This window comes from Castor canadensis, chromosome 6, assembly GCF_047511655.1.
Source record: "Castor canadensis chromosome 6, mCasCan1.hap1v2, whole genome shotgun sequence".
In the NCBI taxonomy this organism is placed as follows: domain Eukaryota; kingdom Metazoa; phylum Chordata; class Mammalia; order Rodentia; family Castoridae; genus Castor; species Castor canadensis.
This window is the reverse complement of record NC_133391.1, coordinates 141,772,177-141,794,476: the sequence shown is the minus strand read 5'-3', so window position 1 is coordinate 141,794,476 and position 22,300 is coordinate 141,772,177. Positions and strand designations below refer to the sequence as shown.

At 38.9% G+C, this 22,300-nt stretch overlaps 1 protein-coding gene across 2 annotated transcripts in view; it reads left to right on the top strand.

Moving 5' to 3' along the window:
* Positions 1 to 18,858, top strand: part of C7 (complement C7) — a 62,109-nt gene extending 43,251 nt beyond the window's left edge. For both annotated transcript variants that reach the window (XM_074077550.1, XM_074077549.1), the window contains 4 exons: positions 1,477 to 1,668; positions 5,535 to 5,625; positions 16,872 to 17,056; positions 18,486 to 18,858. In XM_074077550.1, the coding sequence (XP_073933651.1) occupies positions 1,477 to 1,668; positions 5,535 to 5,625; positions 16,872 to 17,056; positions 18,486 to 18,667 (650 nt within the window). In that variant the 3' untranslated portion in view covers positions 18,668 to 18,858. The remainder of the gene's footprint in view (positions 1 to 1,476; positions 1,669 to 5,534; positions 5,626 to 16,871; positions 17,057 to 18,485) is intronic.
* The last annotated feature ends 3,442 nt before the right edge of the window (positions 18,859 to 22,300 follow it).

Genomic DNA, 22,300 nt, shown 5'->3' with positions numbered 1-22,300 from the left:
GTGGGGATATTCTTATTGTCTTTTATTGTAGGACTTTTTGAATGATACGTTAGTCTTGATTGAATGCCAGACTCTATGAATGAAAAATTAAAGATCTAATTTGAAGTTTTGGCTAATGTTATCTTCCTTTAGAGTAGATGAATCTTATTTCTGGCAATCAATCAGGCTGCTTTACCTTTATTCCAAGGGCTATCAAGTGATCCCAATCAAAAAGAACTTTCCACTTGAGCTTCTCCTTTTTCATAATACTGGACTCCAAATTTTGATCCTATTGCTCTGTGACACTGCTAATAGTTATTAGAGTTTTAGCATCTGAACTACAGCTTTCTCCTCAGTTTAGCCGACTATTACCATATATTCTTAAAATCTACAAACACTTCATGGAGAAAAACATTACCTAATGCTGTAACTACCATTGTAGACTTTCTTTTTCTGGAACCTTGGACATTCAAACTTGTAATGCTTTGATAGGTCTCTGATTCTCCCAGAAATAATTTTTTTCTCTTACTTTTGTATAGCTTTTCTATTTGTCTTGGTAGGACAGTGATTGTGAAACCAGAAAATCTATCATGAGAGAAAGAAATTCAACGTTAGATGATTAGTATTTTGAAGTCATAATATGCGACTAGTACTTTGCTATATGTCTGTCAGTACACAAGATATTTTGCAAAATATAGGCATTTAATAAATGCTATTTTTGAACAAATGAACAAATGGATTTTAGGATGAAGTAGTGCAGAAATGGAGCAACATTTTGTAGAATACTGTCCAAAGTCTATTAGGGAGATTACAATTTTTTTCAGTGCTGGGAATTGAACCCAGCATATATCCAGCAAGCCCTCTACCAGTGAGCTATATCTTCAGCCCATTAGATATGTTTTTTAAAATCATGAATTCTGACCTTCTTTCCATAACTATGCATATTTCTCAGTTTGCTCCTTTTTAAAGTAGAAGGTTGGAGCCAATGAACATAACAGAGTAAGAAAGAATAGAGATGGAAAACCAAAGGACACCAAACACTTTTATAGTTGCAAGACTAAAGGTGATGCTTTAAAAATTTCAGACAGGAGCATATCCAATTGGAGCTAATGATATCCAGAAGAGAACAGCTCTTGGGAAAATTCTGATGGCACAGCACCACACTAGTGAGATAGGTGGATGCTGTGAATTCTGATTTTAACAGCAAGTGGGCTTTAGGGATCTTAGCAGGCTTATTAATTTTAACTTGCCACATTGTTTTTAGGGCAAGGGTGAGAGAATGAGAGTTGTTTTGGTCTTTAGTCATTTACTGGTCAATTTCCTGCCAGACACTGTGGGGCAAGTCTTTCAAGGCCTCTAAGAATGGACTCACTTCTTCCTCTTTCTCTGAAGTGAAAAAGCAAAACAACTATATTTGCACCAGTTAAGGCTTTTTTTTTTTTTAAAAGATAGCTTAGGAAGGCAATGACCTTTGCATGTGCTCTCATTTGTCTTTAGAACTTGCCTGTGTTCTACCTGCACTGATGAATGGCATACAGAGTCATCCCCAGAAACCTTTCTACAAGGTTGGTGAGAAGGTGACTCTTTCCTGTTCAGGTGGCATGTCCTTGGAAGGTCCTTCAGCATTTCTCTGTGGCTCCAGCCTTAAGTGGAGTCCTGATATGAGGAATACTCAGTGTGTACAAAGAGGTGAGTGGTTTCTGTGTCTCTAAGCACAGCTATGCTCAGACGAGTGAGAATCCTTTTAGTGACCTTCATGGTATTGTGTCACCATTACTGTGTGTCATTTTCTCCATTTTGCATCTTGCACCTTTCCTCCCCCCAACCCCACCCAGAAGGAAGTTGGTCTGTAGATTGTGTAACAGGCTTATTCATCTTGCACACAGAGACTTAGGAAATGCAGACACAGACCCTGAGGATTCAGAAACATTTAACTTAAATCCCCCATATGAAAAATTAGCTTTGTACCTGTGAAGGTGCCAAGAAAATGAAGGCTTTTTAAAAGCCTATTTTGGATTTTCCTCTAATTTTTCTGTACTTTTAGTAAGTACAGAGTTAAGATAGTAATTTATATAAAATTCTGTGTTTCATTTCTGTGCTGTCAGAGTTTATTGATATTACCAAAATTGAAAATTTATAAAGCTTGTAAATTTAACACTGCAAAAACAGACATTATTGGGAGAAATGAATTGTGGTATGTAAAGTTCCTCTGAGTAGTGGTAATCCAACAATCCAGTATTTTAAACACCAGGCAAATGAAAGTAAGAACATAAGGTAGGAAAAGATGTAGAAAGCCAATATTTAGAGATATTTGAGATGGGATAGATGTGTTTTCCGTAAAAATCTCCTATTTTTTCTTTGTTTACATTTTTGTATGTTGATTTGATATCTTATTACATTGCTCAAAGTGTTTATCACATCTAGGAGTTTTTTGGTGAAATCTTTAGATTCTTTTGAATGTTGGATCATGTCTTCTGCAAATAGGGATAATTTGATTTCTTCCTTTGTTTATATTTTTAATAAGTGGAAATATATTTTTAATAGTTAAAAACAGAAAATTTGCATGTTGTTTTGTATGATACTATTTTGTTTTTATTTATTTATTTTGGTGAGACTGGGGTATGAACTCAGGGCTTCTCACTTGCAAAGCAGGTGCTCTACTGCTTGAGCCATGCCTCCAGTCCAGTCTGGTTATTTTGGAAATGGTGTCTTGCAAACTATTTGCCCAGGCTGGCCTCAAACTGCAATCCTCCTTAGGCTCCCAAGTAGCTAGGATTATAGGTGTGAGCTACTGCCACCCAACCTGATATTGTTTCTTGAATGTCAATGCTGACCTCATCTTTTCTAGTGAGGACAGAGTACTAGATTCCATAAGTGATACTGTTAGGTGAATTCGATGTTTACAACTAAAGTGAACATGCTGCATGGACTGCTATGCTTCTGATGGTAGATTTGGGCTGTCATGATAAATAGATGATAGACAAGAGGATGGATGGAACAGAGCTGGTCTTATGGTGTCCCCTCCATGCCAGTTCTGATGCACTCTTTAGTTGTCAAAGCCCCACATCAGAAGACAATTGCTTTGTTTGGTACATATACTGAAGCATAAATATGTGTTTGTTTGGGATATGTGAAGTAATGCACCTGTACCTATAATTCTAAAATGACAGAGAACAATATACAGCTGATGAGGTTGCACTTTTGTTCCAAAGGAGATTATATAGTTGTCTTTGTGAGCTGTCTGCTTTAGTAGAAAATTCTATTTAGGCTGGTTTTAATTAAAGATGTTTTTCAGACCTGATGTTTTTCTGAAGGTGTGGATAACAGTAATAACTACCCTTAAAATAAGCTTATAACATACAAAACAATCCCAGATTTATCAGCCTCCAAGGTTGGTGTTTTATAATATCAGCTAAAAAACAAGGAAATAAATAAAGTACCAGCTGTTTCAGTATTCAGTCTTTTAAAAATTATAATTAAATATATTTAACCTTTTTAAAAAATGTATAGACCAGTATCAAAAACATTCCAATTGGTGTACAACCATCACCACTATCCGTTTCCAGAATTTTTCATCTTCTTAAACTGAATCTCTGTGCTTGTTAAACACTCACTCTCCATTTCCACATGAACTCGTTGAGGGAATGCTAGATATGGATGAAGGCAACACTCTAGCTGAACTTTAATATATATATTTATTTTGCTAAACAAGCTATGAAGACAAAGCTATGTTCTTAAAGACAAAAGTCTTTGTTATAGGATCCTATCAATGATTTTTCACAAGAATTATAATAACTTTCAGCAAGCATGTAAAATCTAAGATTTTAAAATTTGCCCTAAAATAAATTTTCATTCATGATTCAGAACTAACGTATATGGTTTTATAATTGAACTTTAGTTTTGGTGCATCAACCTTAAGCGTTCTCAACTCAATGGCACTCTCATTTGCGGCCTGATCCTCCTTTGTTGTGGAAGCCTGTCCTGTTCTTTGTAGGAAGTTTCACAACTTTTGTGGTCTCTGCCTCCCACATGCCACTAGCACCTCTCCCAAATGTTATAAAGAACAGTGTTTGTAGAATTGACACATGTGCCCTCAGGGCAAAGCTTCCCTGGTTGAGAAGCACTGATCTAGAAAATATCATTAAGAAGACATTTTATTTTGAAATGATTTCAGATTTCAGAAAAGTTGCAAATATAGTTTCCATATGTCCTTTATTTACCTTTGTTCAACACAATGTAATTTAGTTGACTAAAATTAAGGAATTGATATTAGTACAATGCTACTGACTTAATTACACACTTTATTCAAATGTCACTGTTCTTTCTGCTGATGTCCTTTTTATGTTCTAGGACCCAGTTCAGGATCCTACGTTGCATTTAGGGTGATACCATTTTAAATGGAAGCATGTAGGGATTGAGCACTTGTTTTTGAGATTGCTGGCCATGGCAGTCATGCTTCATATTGCTAGCATTTTCCAAGCTAGAATTGTTCACATGATCATGCTGTATGTCTAAATCATGTACATTTTGCAAAGTAAAGAACTTCCATGGGTTTTGTTTGTTTGCTTGTTTTTTATTGTACTGGAGTCTGAACTCAGGGCCTTGTGCTTGCAAGGCAATCATTCTACCACTTAAGCCACATCCCCAGTCCTTTTTGTATTTTTCAGATAGGCTCTCATGTTTTTTGTCTGGGCCAGTTTTGGACCACAATCCTACCTATGCCTCCCAAATAGCTGGGATTATAGAGATGTACTAATGTGCCTGGCCATTCCATAGTTTTTATAGTCATAAAAACATACTCTTCTGATAAACTATCTTTATAGGACATTAAATGAGTATCCTGTTTTATGATCAAAAGAATATGGTAATGACTTCCATTGCAGTAAAGGTGACAAGAGGTGTTTTAGAATGATAGTTGACTTTTCATCAGTTTCTAGAAAATGCAAAGTAATGGAGAAAACTTTATTAAGTGCCTCCAGATGTTTGCTCATTGTTGAGAGGAGACCACTTGGGCATTACATGTGAGAGGTTGTTGTAGATGTCTCAGGATATCATTCTCTAAGTATAAATCTTACTGCTGCTTTTGTTGTCATTATAGGCTTAGTGGGGAAAAATTCAATCCAAACATTAGCTTATAAACATCAACTTCTTGAAAGGAAGACTGCGTTCCTGGTCTTGGATTCAAACAAATGTATACTTAATTCTGGCTTGGCTGATTTGTTAAATGTGTGAATTAACACTAATTTCCTTACTCTTCTGACCCTCAGTTTTTACATTTCTCAAGTGGGCATATTTTAGGGAGGATTAAATATCACAATATATAAAAAGTGCATGAGCAATTGTAAACGTTAAGAGATGGTAGATAGCATTACCAATGCAATTATCTATAGAGTATTCCGCGTATAACATGCTTTATTGCTACTATTGTTACTGTAGAAACTCTTTGCAGTTGATAATATTACAGACACTTGTTCAACAATTGAAATAATACCTTGTCTACCGTGAAGAGCACATTATTCCTTAATGATTGCATCTCCCTTACGCTTTTGTTTTAGATACTCCTTTAACACAGGCAGTGCCTGAATGCCAGCCCTGGGAGAAACTGCAGAATTCAAGGTGCATTTGTAAAATGCCCTACGAATGTGGGTAAGTTCTATCTTTGCTCACTATTCTTTTTTATTTTTATTCAAAATAAATGAGATGACTTCTTAGATTTCTTTGTGGTTATTACATTGAAGATGCAGTCTACCAAGAGTAAGAGTTAAGGGTCTTTATATTCTAATCTGGTCCATTGGCTGTCTGCTACAGGTTATCTGGTGTTAAGCAATGTTCTATTGATTGGGGAGAAGGCTGAAGGACTACTTGGGTGCTGCTTGTTCTATATATAAAGTGGAAAGAAATGACAAAACTGGCACCAGAGGATTTAGAGCTTTCTAGGATTAGGCTGAAATTCCCTTGGGACATAAACTCTTAAAATAATACCGACAGTGAAAAGAGCAGTTCCTTTTCTGATTCTCAAAGTGTTGTCTCTAGATATGCATTATAAGAATGCCACCAACTTGAAATCACTTCTTATAGGAGGGTATTGGATGTCTATGTCATAGTTCTAGTGGGAAACAAGTACAACTAGGTCAGGACAAGAAGAGGTTTATAAGAAGGTCTCTTTACAGAAGTGTAGTTGGAGTGAAGGAAACTATAAGCCCCAGGACAGTACTGCTGTCCTTGGGACAGCTCCTCTTTATTTTCATGAGCAGGCCTGAAGGAGAGGGATAGGAGCATTTGTGAAACCTGGAGACAGGGAGGGATATGTGGGATGCCACTGAGAATGTAGACAGATGATGGTTTTTTTGGTGGTTCTGGTGTTTGAACTCAAGGCTAGGCAGGCACTCCACCACTTGAGCCACATCCCCACTTTAGTTATTTTTCAGATAGAGTCTCACTTTTGCCTGGGGCCAGTGTCAGACCCGTAATTCTCCTACCTATGCTTTCCCTGTATCTGGGATCATGTTGTTCATCACCACGCTCTGGCCCTGACTCTCCTTTTAGGAATTTCAGAGATGCCACAGGAGTGAACCAGAGTAACAAACACCCTACCTACACTCTCTTCCCTGCCCCCAGTCTCCCACCAGTGCTTCTCATTGACCAAAAACATTCAAAAGTAGAGGACAAGGAAGTCCTGACATGGCCCTTCCTGGTCATCCCCACACCCCAGTACAGATGGTGGAAGAGTGGAGAGACATCTGGGAGGAAAGAGGAGATAATTAGTCCCTGGGATTATGTATGGGCTACCTTTGAGTTTAAGAATCAAAGTACTAATTTACTAATTACTTGACTTTCAATTGTTGCAGTCATCAAAACCCCTGTTCAACTTCTTGAACCTATAGTAGGCAATAGGGATTGCACAGAATCATGTTTGCTGTGCAACAGAATAAGTAAATGGTGCAAATAGAAATCATGGTCAGTCCAGATTCATTCTGATTCCAATATTCCAACTCTACTGTTAACCTGTATTACTCATTATTTACTTTGAATAATTTTACTCTTCTTTCCAACTTCTTCACCTTCTTTAGTTTATCTGCAGTCTGTCATTTATAGACATAGAATGAGTTTTCGTATCATTTCATGGTATCAGGTACTGATAACAATGTGGCATTGTAAGGTTTCTGCCCTGTCAGCTGTTCTGAGTAGTTCTATTTAAAGTTTAAATAAACAGAGCAAAACCAAAAAAAATTGGTTTTGTTATATAAGTAGCTTCAAGTAAATTTTGCTCTTGGTCAAAGAAGAAAATATTAGAGTTAAATAAAATACATGAATGTAAGATCTTTCTGACTCCATCTGGTAAACAAAAAGCACTTTGTTGTGTAAGTTTTCATTTACAGAAATGTCTTTCATATCTATCAGCACTCAGAAATGTGATTGCTTTTATTAGTGACTCTCTAAATGGCTACATGTTTACCATCTTAACATCAATGCATAAGAACAAATGTAGCATATTTTACAGAAATATCTCCAAAGTACTTTGTAAAAATAGACACTTTTAAAAACAACATTGAAAATACAATGTCATCTTCACTTGACTATTCAAGGTCATGATTAGTGGACAATGCAGTATTATGGACATGAACTCTGAGGGCAGTTGGGCTAGGAGGAGCTTATATTTCTTGTGGCCAGTGGTTTCATTTGATCTCTTTGACTGTTTGATCTTTGCTGATTTTCTGTCTCCTTTGTTATCAATCCATCAGCAGTTGCTACCAGATCTTACCTTCTCATCTAATTTGCTGTGTCTGATCTGTCCTAGATGAAAATAAATCAACACCAGGTGTCTGTGCTTAAAAAAATTGTGAGCATACAAGGGTAAATATGTTCATTTTGAAGATCTGAGGAGGTTGGTCTGTAGGAATGAAAGGGATTTAAGTTGATGTGCCTTCTTTTGCTATGGGTGATGTAACATGTGGGCTAGTGAATTCAAAGCCTCACTTTTCACTTGTCCTCCTTAGTTTTTTTTTTTGGGGGGGGGTTCAGAGAATCATTTATTTTTTAATTTTTTATTAGGATATATTCATTACACATGGGGGGATTCATAGTGACCATTCCCATTAAACTTATATTGTATATCATTTACATTGCCCCCATTGTCTCTCCCCTGCAACCACTTCCCCACCCCACTTAAAGAAATGGCAAGAGGTTTATTAGTTCTGTTTCATACATGTATGTGAAGTCCATCAACCATATACCATCATCACCGTAATCTCCTTTCTTCACCCTCCTCCTCCTCCTAGTACCCCCCACTGTGCCTATTTTATAGTCCTGGTTTTCATTATTAATTTTTGAGTTGATGTTCAAAGTGGTGTCTCAATGCATGCCCACTGTGGGTGTGCTGTGCTTTACTTTGGTCTATTCAGTCCCTTAGAATAATCTCCCTTACCCCTTTACCTCCCTCCTCCCATTTTTCAACATCTTTCAATACACATCCTTATATTCTCTACCTTTACATCTTATGGTATGCAATATTACTGATGCTCTATCTTTCTCTTTTCCTTTTCGTCTTTCCCTGAGTTCCATAGAGTAGTTCCACTGCTACAAACATGTTCTACAACATATATGATCATGCTTATTTTTGTATATATGTTTAAGTTTGGATCTGTCTTCTACATATGAGAGAAAACATGCATCTTTTGTGTTTCTAATCATGGTTAACTTCACTTAGCATGATGTCCTCCAATTGCATCCATTTACCTTCAAATGACACGTCATTATTCATTGTGGCTGATTAGTACTTTGTTGTGTATATGTACCACAATTTCTTGATCCAGTAGTCAGTTGTTGGGCATCTGGGTTCTTTCCAGAGCTTGGCAATTGTGAATAGTGCTGAGATGAACATTGGTGTACAGGTGTCTCCACTGTATCCTGTCTTACATTCTTTTTGGTAGAGGCCCAGGAGTAGTATCACTGGATTATATGGCAGTTCTTGCTTTAGTTTTTTGAGGAATCTCCATATTGCTTTCCACAGTGGTCATACTAATTTGCATTCCCACCAGCAGCATCTAAGAGTTCCTGTTTTGCCACATCTTCGCCAGCATTTATTGATGTTATTGCCCCTGTTTATGGCCATTCTAACTGAGGTGAGATGAAGTCTAAGTGTTGTTTGATTTGAGTCTCTTTTATAACCAGGAAAGTTGAACACTTCTTCATGTATTTACTGGCCATTTGTATTTCCTTCCTTTGAAAATTCCCTGTTTAATTCATGTGCCCATTTCTTCATTGGGGTGTTGATTCTTTGGGGGCTGAATTTTTTGAGTTTCCTGTAGATTCTGGGTATTAGTCCCTTATTGGATGAATAGCTGGCAAATATTTTCTTCCAGTCTGTGGGCTGTATCTTGAGTCTGGTGGCTGATTCCTTTGCTGTGCAGAGGCTCTTTAGTTTGATGCAGTCCCATTGGTTCATTGTTTCTCTTAGGTGGTGAGCTTTTTGAGTTCTGTTTAGGAATTCATTCCCTGTACCTATCTGTTCCAGTATATTTCCTACTGCCTCTTGGAGTTGTTTCAGAGTTTCAGGCCATATATTAAATTAAGGTTTTGATCCACTTTGAATTGATTTTAGTACAGGGTGAAAGACAGGGATCTAGTTTCACTTTTCTACATGTGGTTATCTAGTTTTCCCAGCAGCATATTTTGAAGAGGCTGTCTTTTCTCCATAGTGTGTCTTTGGCTCCTTTGTTGAAGATCAGTTGGCTATAAATGTGTGGGTTTATGTCTGGATCTTCTATTCTGATCCGCTGGTCTTCCTGTCTGTTTTTGTGTCAGTACCATACTGTTTTTATTGTTATGGCTCTGTAGTGTAGTTTGAAGTTGGGTATTGTAATGTCTCCAGCATTGGACTTTTTGCTCAGAATTTCTTCGGCTATTTGAGGTGTTTTGTGTTGCCATATGTATTTTATGTTTGTTTTTTCTATTTCTGTGCAAAATGTCATTGGTATTTTGATAGGGATTGCATTGAACATGTAGATTGCTTATGGTAGCATGGCTATTTTCACAATGTTGATTCTACCTATCCACAAGCATGGAAGGTCTTTCCATCTTCTGATGTCTTCTTTGACTTCTCTTTTCAGTGGTTTATAGTTTTCATTAAAAAGGTCTTTGTTTCTTTCATTAAATTTATTCCAAGGTACTTTATTGTTTTTGAAGCTATTGTAAATGAGATTCTTTCCTGATTTCTTTCTCATTCTGTGTGTTTGGATATGGAAAGTTACTGATTTCTGTATGTTAATTTTGTGTCCTGCTACTTTGCTGAGAGTTTATGATTTCTAATAGTTTTTTGGTAGAGTTTTTGAGGCCTGTTAGGTATAGGATCATGTCATCTGCAAATAGGGATAGTTTGACTTCTTCCTTCCCTATTTGAATCCCTTTTATTTCTTGTTCTTGTCTTATTGCTCTGGCTAGGAATTCCAAAACTATATTGAATAGGAGTAGAGAAAGCAGACAGCCTTGTCTCGTTCCTGACTTTAAGGGGAACAGTTTCAGTTGTTTTCCATTTGGTATGATGTTGGCTCTAGGTTTGTTGTATATAGTCTTTATTAGGAAACTATTCCTATTAGGAATAGTAGGAATATTATTAGTAAACTATTCCTACTTTACTAGGAAACTATTCCTAGTTTCTTCAGAGCTTTTATCATGAGAGGGTTTTGGATTTTTGTCAAAGACTTTTTCTGAGTCTATTGAGAGGATCATGTGGTTTTTGTCTTTGTTTCTGTTTATATGCCATATTATGTTTATGGATTTATATATGTTGACCCATTCTTGCATCACTGGAATGAAACCATCTTGGTCATGGTGTATGAACTTTTTGATGTGCTTTTGAATTCTGTCTGCCAGTATTTTGTTGAGATCTTTGCATCTATATTTATTAAAGATACTGGTTTATAATTCTCTTTTCTGGTTATGTCTTTGTTTAGTTTTGTAATGAGTGTAAGGCTGGCTTCATAGAATGAGTTTGGTAGTGTTCCTTCCCTTTCTATTTCCTGGGAAAGTTTTAGGAGTATTGGTGTTGGTTCTTCTTTAAAGGTTTGGTAAAATTCAGCAGTGAATCCCTCAGGTCCTGGGCTCTTCTTTGTAGGGAGACTATTACTGCTTCAATTTCACAGTGTGATAGGACTATTTAGATGGTTAATATCTCCTTGGTTCAATTTTGTTTGGTTATACACATCTAGGAATTTATCCATTTCATCTAGATTTTCCAGTTTACTTGAATATAAGTTTTCAAAGTATTCTGTAATGATTCTCTGGGTTTCATTGGTATTTGTGGTTATGTCCTTTTTTTCATCTCTGATTTTATTATTTTGGGTCTTCTCCCTCCTTCATTCTGTCCTGTTGTCTAAGGGTTTGTTGATCTTGTTAATCTTTCAAAGAACCAATTTTTTTGTTTCATTGATTCTTTATATAGTTTTTTTGGTTTCAATTTCATTGATCTAGGCTCTGATCTTTATTGTTTCTCTCCATCTGCTGTTTTTGGCTTTGGTTTGTTCTTGTTTTTCTAAGGTTAAGGTACATCATTAGATTATTTATTTGAGAGGTCTCTGTTTTTTTTAATGTAGGAACTTATGGCTATAAACTTTCCCCTTAGCATGGCTTTTGCTGTGTCCCACAGATTCTGATAGGTTGTACTTTTATTTTCATTGGATTCTAGGAACTTTCTGATTTTTTTCCCTTATTACTTTGGTCACCCATTTTTTTTTTTTAGCAGTGCGTTGTTTAGTCTCCATGTGTTTGAATATTTTCTAGGGTTTCTTTTGTTGTTGAGGTCTAGTTTTATTCTGTTGTGGTCTGATATGATACAGGGATATTTTGATTTTCTTGAATTTGTCGAGACTTGTTTTGTGTACTAAAATATGATCTATTTTGGAGAAAGTTCCATGAGCTACAGAAAAGAATGTGTATCGCCTGGTTGTTGTGTGAAATACTCTGTAGATATCAACCATGTCTATTTGTTATAACATGTGGAGTAGCTCTGAAGTTTCTTTGTCTGGATAACCTATCTATTGGTAATAGTGGGGTATTTAGGTCTCCCACTAACACTGTGTTAGCGTCTATCTGTGCTATTAGGGCCATTAGAGCTTTTTTTTAATGTAGATGGGTGCGCCTGTTTTTGGTGCATATATGTTAAGGATTGATATTTCCTCTTGAAGAATTGTTCCTTTAATTAATATGAACTGACATTCATTGTCTCTTCTGATTGATTTTAGTCTGAAGTCTACTTTGTCAGATATGAGTATAGCTACTCCTGCTTGTTTGTGAGAAAACACAAACTTATTTGTGGGAAAATTTTTTTCCATTCTTTGACTCTAAGCCAGTGTTTATTTATTTCTTTTCAGTTAGAATAGTCTCTTGTAAGCAACGTATGGTTGGGTCTTGGTTTTTAATCCGATTTGCTCTTCTATGTCTCTTTATTTGGGCACTGAAGCCATTTACATTCAGTGTTAATATTGAGAGGTGGCTGTTGTTTCCAGTCATTTTTGTTTCCTTGTTGTTGTGTTTTATCTTTTCCTTGTTTACTGGTCTGCTTGCTCAAAAGGGTTCACTCTTTCTTGAGTCTGCCTGTCTTACTTCTTCTATATGTAAAAGTCCTTTAAGTATTTTCTGTAGTACTGGCTTGGTGGTTGCAAATTCCTTTAGTTTTTCCTAGTTGTGGAAGATTTTAATTTTTCCTTCAATTAGGAAGGTAGTTTTGCAGGGTAGACTAGTCTAGGTTGACAGTTGCTTTCTTTGAGGGCCTGAATTATGTCTTTCCATGACCTTCTTGTGTTTAGAGTTTGAGTTGAAAAATCTGCTGTTATTCTAATGGGTTTGCCTTTATATGACTTGTCTTTTCTCTTTTGCTGCTTTCCGAATTCTTTCTTTGTTCTGTGTGCTGAGTGTTTTGATTGTGATGTGTCTAGGTGTGTTTCTCTTTTGGTCCTGACAGTTTGGTGTTCTGTAAGCTTCCATACCTGGGTGATTCTCTCTTTCTCGAGGTTAGGGAAGTTTTCTGCTATTATTCTGTTGAATAGGTTGTCAATGCCTTTAGTTTGTATCTCCTCTCCTTCTTTTACACCCATGATTCATAGGTTTTGTCTTTTCATGGTGTTCCAGATATCTTGCATGTGCCATTCGTATTTTCTTAGCATTCTTTCATGAACTTTTACTGTTTAGTCTAGTTCTTCTACTTTGTCTTCTGTTCCTGATACTGTATTTTCAACTTGCTCCACTCTGTTCACCAAGATTTCAATTGTGATATTTATTCTGGATATTGAGTTGTTCATTTCAGATTGATTATTTTGTAGGGTTTCCATATATTTTTTATTTCCTCTTTAATGTCCTGGATAGTTATCTTAATTTTATTTATCTGATTGTTTGCATTTTCTTTGAGCTCATTTAATTGTTTATTCATGTCCTCTTTGAAGTCAAATACTAACTTTTGTGTTTCTTCTTTGAGGTTGTTAATAATTTTCACTATTATTTTTTGGAATTCATTATTTGATATTTCTTCTTCTATGTAGGTGTTTGGATCCTTAGTGGTAGAAGTGGCTTTTGATGGAGAGCGGTTGTCTTGCTGTTCATTCTTTGTTGAGATTTACGCATCTGGAGTTGTTTTTGGTTAGGGTTTAAACTCTTTTGCCCCTGTAGTTGACGCTTTGAGTTATTTTTTTTTCCTGAAGCTCCAACATTGCTCCTGAGAGAGTTTGTGTACTGGATATGTTACCTGATTATCTCTTTTCTCCCCTCACTGGGGAATCTGGCGTTCTCACTCTTTGATGGGGAGTGAGTGCTCTCTTGCTGTCAGGGACAGTGGGGAGGCTGGGCCTCCGTGCTCTGTGAGGAGGAAGCCTCCTGGCACTAGCAAAATAGCAAGGCCTGGAGCCTTGGGTTCACTAGTTGAGGGTACCTGTGGGGCCACAAAGCCAGTGGGCTTGAATTGTCTGGTGCCCACAAGACAGCAGAAGTGCTGGAGTTTGCTTGCATGGGGTGTGTGCTCCCAGGAGTCACAGAAGCTTCTGCAGGTGTGAGAGAACAAAGCCTGTGGGCAGTGAGAGTTCCACGGCCTGATTTCCCGCATGGGCTTCAGGGAGCACAGTTCAGTGGCTCTGCTGCTTGCTCATGAAAGCAAAGCCTGTGGGCAACGGGAGTTCTGGGGCTCAATTTTCTGCAAGGGCTTCAGGTAGTGTCTTCTGTTACCTGTGAAGCAGCGGGAGCCATGGGACCTGTTTACACGGTGCCCTAGTGTCCCTGGTGTTTCAGGGTGAAGGTAGTAGGTTGTGTATTGGGGGGAAGTGTGGAGCTCCAAGTTCCTGTGTGTGCCTGGGAGTGGGACTTAGCACCAAGTTATGGAGCTTAGAGCTGCATGCCAACTTCAGGGGTGGGGGATCAGGAGTGTTGAGCTGTGATTCATTCTTCCCATTCTTCCCATGGTTAGTCATTTCTCTATTTGCAGATTTGGAGAGGGCTTTACTTCTTGCTGGGTATTTGACCCTGTGGGTGCCTTTTAGGGTTCTCTGATCTTCCTTTTTTGGGCTGGTTGTTTACTGTTGGGCCATAGGAATGTCAATAATCAATCGTCTTGCTCTGGATCCCTCTGTCTTGTTGTTTCATTCTGTGTTGTATTTATGCATCTGGAGCTGTTTTGGGTTAGGGTTTTAATCCCTTGTGCCCCTGTAGTTGGGTTTTTTTTGTTTTTTGTCCTAGAGCTCCAACAGTTTTCCTCAGAGAGGGGTATTCTGGATATGTTACGTTTTGCAGGGTTCTTGTTGTGGTGCCAATTACCTCTTTTCTCCCCTCTGTGATGAGGCTGGGTTCCCACTCTGATGGGTGCACAGGGGCTCTCCTGCAGTCACAGTGGGGAGCGCTGGGTCTCTGTGCACTGTGGGAGGCAGGCTTCCTATCACACAGAGGAGCAGATTGCCACTCAGTGGAGGAGCTGGGGTTCCAGCTCTTGGACAGGAGAGACGGGACTTTCCTGCAGGGAGGTGCAGTGTGAAGCGCTGGGATCCTGTGTACCTTGGGGAAGTGGGCCTTGTGGTGCCACCTGCATAGTAGCAGGTTATAGTTTTCCTCCCCTCAGTGGGGAATCTGGCATTCTCACTCTTTAGTGGGGGAGTGTGGGCTCTCCAACTGTCAGGCACAGTGGGGAGTGCTGGGGCTTTGTGAACCTTGGGAGGCTGGCATCCTGGCAGCTGCAGAGTAGCAAATTGTCACTCAGTGGAGTAGCTGGGGTCCCAGCTCTTAGACAAGGGAGACTGGATGCTTCTGTAGGCAGGTGAGTTGGGAAATGCTGAGCCTCTGTGCACTTTGTGGAAGCAGGCTTTCTGGTGCTGTCCACAGAGTAGCAGGTTGTAGCTTTCTTTCCCTCAGTGGGGAACTTGGCATTCTTCTTTTTTGATGGGGAGCAGGGGCTCTCCAACTGTCAGGCACAGTGGGGAGCGCTGTGCCTCTGTGTATCTCAGGAGGCAGGCCTTCTGGTACTACTCACTGAGCAGTAGGTTAAAGCTTTCCTCTCAGTGGAGAATCTGGTATTTTTACTCTTTAATGGAGAAGTGGTGGCTGTCCTGTGTGAAAAGTGCTGGGCCTTTATGTGCCTTAGGGAAGCAGGTGTCCTGGCACCCATAGAATGGCAGATTACCATTCAGGAACTGGCTTCTCACTCTTTGACTGGGAAGTGGGGGCTCTCCCTTGGGAGGGTTTGGTGGTTATCACTGGGCCTCCGTGCTCTGTCGGGAGGAAAGCCTCCTGGTACCAGCAGAGTAGCAAAGAATGGAGCCTGGGGTTCACTTGGTTTGTGGTGGTGGGCTCCTGGCACTGAGTAGCACATAAAGGGGGCATGTGAGGCATCAATGCCAGCAAGCTTGAATCATCTGGTGCCCACAGGGCAGCAGAGGCCCTGGGGTCTACTTGTGTTGGGATGTGGGCTTCCAGGAGCCATGGCAGCTGCTGCAGGCATAGGGGAACCATGCCTTTGGGCAGCAGAAATTTTGGGGCCTGTTTGCTGGTGCAGGCTACCAGGAGCCATGGCAGATGCTGCATGCATGGGAGACCCAACCTTATGGGCAGCAGGAGTTCTGGGGCCTGCTTTCCGGCATGGGCTTCCAGGAGCTCAATACAGTGGAGCTGCAGGCATGGGGGAACCAAGCCTGCTGGCTTGTACCTTCTGTTACCCATGGAGCAGCAGGAGCCCTAGGTCCTGTTTATGCTGGGTCACCAGTTTCCCTGACATTTCTGGGTGCAGGTAGAAGGTTGTGTAGTAAGGAGGACTGTGGAGCTCTGAGTTCCTGTGTGTGCCAAGAAGCAGGACTTACTGCCAAGCACAGAGTAATGGAGCCTGGAAGCATGTGGACTTCAGGGGCAGAGGATCAGGAGTGTTTTGCTTAGAGTCTTTCTTTCCATTCATCCCATGGTTAGTTGCTTCTCTGTTTGTGGATTCAGAGAGGGTTTTGCATCTTTCTAGTTATGGGACCCTGTGTGTGCCTTTTGGGGTCCCTTGATCTTCCTTCTTCAGGGTAGTTAGCTGCCACTGGGGTATAGGGATGTCAACAATCTGCCATCTTGCTTGATCTCCCACAGGGAATCATTTATACAGGTAAATGATGCTTGTGGAAGTCATGGAAGTGTGCAGCCGTGATGTTCTCAGGAGGATACAACATCTTTCAGAACTTAGAAGCCAGCTCAACAAACTCTGTTGGAAGGTAGACCTATTCTGGGAAGTTGTTTGAAAATTTTTTGGAAGTCATATTTTTCTAAAGATCATTTGGAAGTGATCTCTATGAGCAGGAATACCTTTCTGTCTTGGTTTTTCTGTAGCATTTTTGTCTCCCTTAGTTTTTAAGAACAAAAATCTTGTAAATAATATAAGTAAAAATTCTTTTCAGATCTTCCTTGGGTGTCTGTGCTCGAGATGAGAGAAGCAAAAGGATATTGCCTCTGACAGTGTGCAAGATGCATGTTCTCCACTGTCAGGGTAGGAATTACACTCTCACTGGTAAGGGAAGCTGTACTCTGCCTGCCTCAGCCAAGAAAGCTTGTGGTGCATGTCCACTATGGGGAAAATGTGATGGTAAGGAACATTTTGTATATGTAACTATAAAAATGCTAGAATAATAATACTGAGATTTCAAACAATGTAGTTTCTAGTTTGGCAGTTGATCAAAGCAGACACTCAAAGATGTCAAAGACTCAGTCTGGTTTGAAAGTGAACTGCCATCCCCTCTTCCTTTCCTGCAGAGGGGTGCAAATCAGATACTTAAGAAGTCAGGAATCCATTCCTGATGCTCTCAATAGTCTTCCAAATCTCAGTGATTCCTATTCCATCTTTATGATTTTTGCTCTGTTTTTGTATCATCCTTATCATGTACTCATTTTAAAAAAGACTCAAATAAGATAACTTTTAGTAAATGAAAACTTTATGTTACACCCCTAAAAAGAAATATTACTTACCATAAGTATTAGGTAACTACAAAAATATGTATAGTGGAACAAAAAAGTTGTGATCATATTTCTCTGTTATAACAAAGTTTATGTAGTATTACAGGGCTGTTAAAAACATACTAGTACCAATCTGACACTTCCTCCTAGAAATAATCAGAAACATTTGAAGAGAATAGAGAAAGGAGTTACTCTTCAAATTGTGATTCACTCTTTGCTAAGGTTGTTTCCAGTTGGCATTGATAGTGATCTTGAATACCAAAAAAGGCACATGTTCCACTCATGGTTTGCCAATACTGTGAAAGGGAAGGGCTGGGATGCTGGAGCCAGGTCTTTGCCTTGGGTTTCTCTATCTATAAATTTGGGAGAAGGTCTGTGCCAGTTCTTTACTCCTTTCTGTCCTGGACTGTACCTGCTGGCATTTTCCCCTTTACTTCATCATGATTTGCAGCACAGCTGATGACACATGTAACTCCAGCCAAGGCTGTGTCATTTTTGATTTGGTGGTTACCATCACCCACTAGCTGACCTTGCTACTCTGTTTCTAGAGATACCTTGCTGTTCTATTCCAGCCACACCCCATTCACATATTTCCTCCCCAGGTCACTTCTGGTTTGCTTTCAGAGGCTATGTAGTCCTTTGTGTGTCATGCCTTCTCTCTCAAAGCAAGTTTAATTTTTTATTTCTCTGTCTTTGAGTCTTGACTCTGTGCTTTGCTGAAGTCTTCTCATTTGGTTGGGGGTATGAAGGATTACATTTGATTTCTGTCTCCCATGGATGGCAGTGTGTGTGAGGAGAGAGATGAAGAGCTCTTGACTTTTATAGAACTGCCTCATGTGGGTCCAACCAATAGAAAGCCTGGCACCTACTCCAACACTCATTTATTCCTAGTAGAGCAAAATGGCTCAATTTCCTGATCTTACTGCTCTTCCAAGGGATACTTCATTGTATTGCTCAAGGCAGGAGCTCACTAATGACCATATCATTGCTTTGGAGGTGATGGCTTTCACTCTCCTATCTCCACGATGTGCCATTAAGCCTCTCTCCCTTTTTTTTTCCAGCCCAGAGTAACAAATGTGTCTGCCGTGAAGCATCTGAGTGCCAGGAAGAGGGGTTTAGCATCTGTGTGGAAGTGAATGGTGAGGAGCAAACGATGTCAGAGTGTGAGGCGGGCATCTTGAGATGCAGTGGGCAGAGCATCTCCATCACCAGCATAAAGCCCTGTGTTGCAGAAACCCAATAGGCTACAGGGGCCCTTGGTCAGCTTGTTTGGAATCCAGTGGGCAACTGGAGATGAATTAAAACATTTGCACAAGTGAGGACTTAGACTACTTTTCCAGATGAAGGCACTTTCTTTTTCTCCTCTCTCTCCAGTATATACTTCTCTCTTCAACTCTCAGCCACCTATGTAAATAAACTCTTTATTCTCCCAAACCTGAGTCCAGACACTCTTTTCTTCTTTTTTAAATAACAAGATGAAGAATATTCATGAACCATTGCACAAGCCAGCTGTTTGTTCTTGGAAAAAATTCTCTGGACTTTGACTCTTTTTGTTTATAAAATTGGAAGGTTAGACTAAATACATTTGCATGCTCCACTCATCCCTATGATTCTATTAAGTATGATTGAGCCAGTCCATGGGCCAGAACACCCTCTACGAATTGATTAGGAAAATAGAAAGAACACAATTTCCTGATTAGAGAGGTTGGCTTCCCTCAGTGAAATCAAACACAAAAAGAGACAGATACAATTATTTCCATCCTGAGTTGTAATGTCACGCTTCACTCTACTGAGTCAACCACCACATGTAGGGATCCCTACTCTTGTCAGGAGATTGAACCACTTAAATGTCAGAGCAGAATCCATCTTGCTGTGGTCACAGGGCACCTTCTGCCTTCTTGTCTGACAATAAATATGATTCAGTCTTTTGGGGGCTTTTCTTTAGTATGTCCAAATACAAGACCTGGAATTACCCTCTCCCTGTTTTGGAAAGAAGTATCAGTTTATGTCAGAGCTACTGAGTGATGCATATTTGAGAATAATCTTCCCTATGTGGATACATTCCAAGGTTTTTCCAGACATATACAATTTCCAGAAGTATACAATTTAGCTTTCTATTTATTCCTTATTCTTCTCTCATCAAAATAAAAAAGGAACTGTAGGAAGTAAAATGAATGGGCTTAAGAAGAATTTAAAATATGCTTTTTTATACAAATACTACCTCCATGTTTTTTTTTCCTGAGACTGATAAGTACATTTCAAACAAACTTTGGTTAGGATGATAAGGATCAGAAAACTTATTAAAACTACTATTCTTTTTAATCTGTATAGTATTTCATTTTAGAAAATATTTCCATGAGGAATGCTTAATGTGTTCTTGCCTGAAATTTTATTCTGATCCAGATTTAGCTTTTTATTCCAAGGTGTCACTTGAGGGAAGCTGTAAATGTAATATGTGAAAGTTACAGGAGACAGGTTTCAATTTATTGAAAGCAATGACATTTAAAAATGCCGACTCCATTTGTTAGAGGTTATTATGGAGTTAATTTTTACTCTGGCTAAGGGAACAGACTTGAATATGCCAGGCTTGGATGCAAACCCTGAGATGAAGGGCTGAATAAGGAACGCGTGTGTAAGAAGCAATGTCAGTATCCTTCCAATTTCTCCTATTTATGTAGGCTAGTGTAGAGTTATTTCTATCGATTATGTATCATCAATATTATGTGCTATTAGAAATTGAGATCTGAAATGAAGAGACTGAAGGCTGATTATCTCTAATCTGAAAATCCAAAATCTGAAATGCTCTAAAGTCTGAAACTTTTTGACTTCTGACATGATGCTGGAAAATTTCACATCTGACCTCATTTGAAAAGTCATAACCAAAACACAGATGCAGTCAATGTACAATATAAGCCTATTTGGAATTATCATAATGAATCCCTCCTATATAATGAATATATCCTAATTAAAAAAAATATATCCTAATTAAAATGCACCTACAGGTGCATTAAAAATATTGTGTAAAAGTACCTTTGGGTTATATGTTTTAAGTGTATATGAAACACAGATGAAAATCAATGAAATAATATATACATATAAATAAAAGTACAAAGTAAAAATTGTGCTAAAGTAGAAGGCAATAATAAAATAAAAATGCATAAATGATGGCCTGGGAATGAGGACTGGAGGCAGAGTGCCTGCCTGGCAAGTGCAAGGTCCTTAGTTCAACCCCCAGCGCTGTTAAAAAGAAAGAATTTTTCTGTTTAGACTTTGGTCCTATCTCCAAAATATCTCACTATGTGTCTGCAAGTATTCTAAAAATAGAAAAAATCTGAAATCACAAATTCTTCTGGTTCCAAGAATTTTGGATAAGAGATACTCTAACTTAGCAGATTTGATAACTATGAGATTGAAAAAGAAGTTCCAGCAGAGTTACGAAAGGAGAATTAAAGAGCTGATGAATTGTTTCAGGATAGGAACAGTAAATGTTGAAGAGAGATATTATTTTGAAATACTATATTTTGTGCCTCTTTTTCTTTTCTTAACATTCTTATACATACTAGGCTTTACTCAAGTCAAACAGGAACATTCACAATTACTTGTAGAGAATTAGGATTGCTGCTACAAGTCTGCAAGGAAAACATCAATTTTAGCTTTCAGTCTTCAGAAATATTTAGACATTTCCAAAGTAGTTCTTTATAAAGGAAAGCTGGGGGGGGGTGTTATTTATGTCACAAAAATAAATTGCAAAGAGAACAGAATGAGTGTGAGAATCCCCTCTGCTTGCTTTTCCCTCTGTCTTAAACCAGGTGAGGGTCACCTGAGCTAGGATGGGATACAGCCAAGGGAAAGGCTGAAAGTAATGCTGAAATTAAGTCTGCCTGGACCTAAGGGAGAACAGAAGAAGGGGAAGAAATTGTCTGATGCGTTAACTACAACTAGTCTTAGGAAGCTAACATGGGAGACAAGGAATATACTATGGACCTTCACTTATGTGGACACTGCAAGTTATTGGACGGAGACTGCTTGGGAAGATCTTCTAATGGTATTTGGGGGGATGCCTTCTTGTGACACAGTTCCTAAGAATTGGTCAACAAAAGTACTGCCCTTAGGATTCATGAGCCTATCCAAACTGTTCTGCATATAACCTCTACCCCGCAACCTCTCAGGTGAGGAATAATCGGGGTGTGGAATGGCAAGTAGGAATATGTGACAAATGACTCCTGGACCACTGGGTTATCCCGCAACTATCCAGGTAGCTAGCTAATTTGATTGAGGGTGTTCCTCTCATCTGGACAGATTATGGCTAATCTCAGTCTCACATGAGAATTGTGAATCCATTCAATTGTTGGGTAGATAATTAGAGTTGCAGGTGCTGGGCATCTGGGTTACTCAACATTCACTGAAGTGTATTATGGGCCTGCACATAAATCATTAATCACTTTTCCTTTGGATAATGTGTATTAATCAATATATTTGGACCCATGGTTTATTATTTGCTGTATATTTTCTATTTCAACCCAACTTTCTCATTCTGATATACACACGTGCTAAACCACTGTATTAGTTAGCTTTCCATTATTCTAATGAAATACCCAAGGCACAATCAATTTGTAAGGAGAAAATACTTTGGCTCATAGTGGAGATTCCAGTCCAAAATTAATTGACTCCATGGATTTGAGCCTCTGATGAGGGTGGCACATTGTGGCATGAATGTGTGGCAGAGCAAAACCACTTAGTTCAAGAGCCAAGAAACAAAGAGTGAAGAGGAAAAGATTAGGGTCCCACCTTCTCCTACAGGACACACTCTCAGTGACCTAAGGATCTTCCTTGAGGTCCTACCTCATAAAGGTCCATAGCACCTCCCAATAACTCC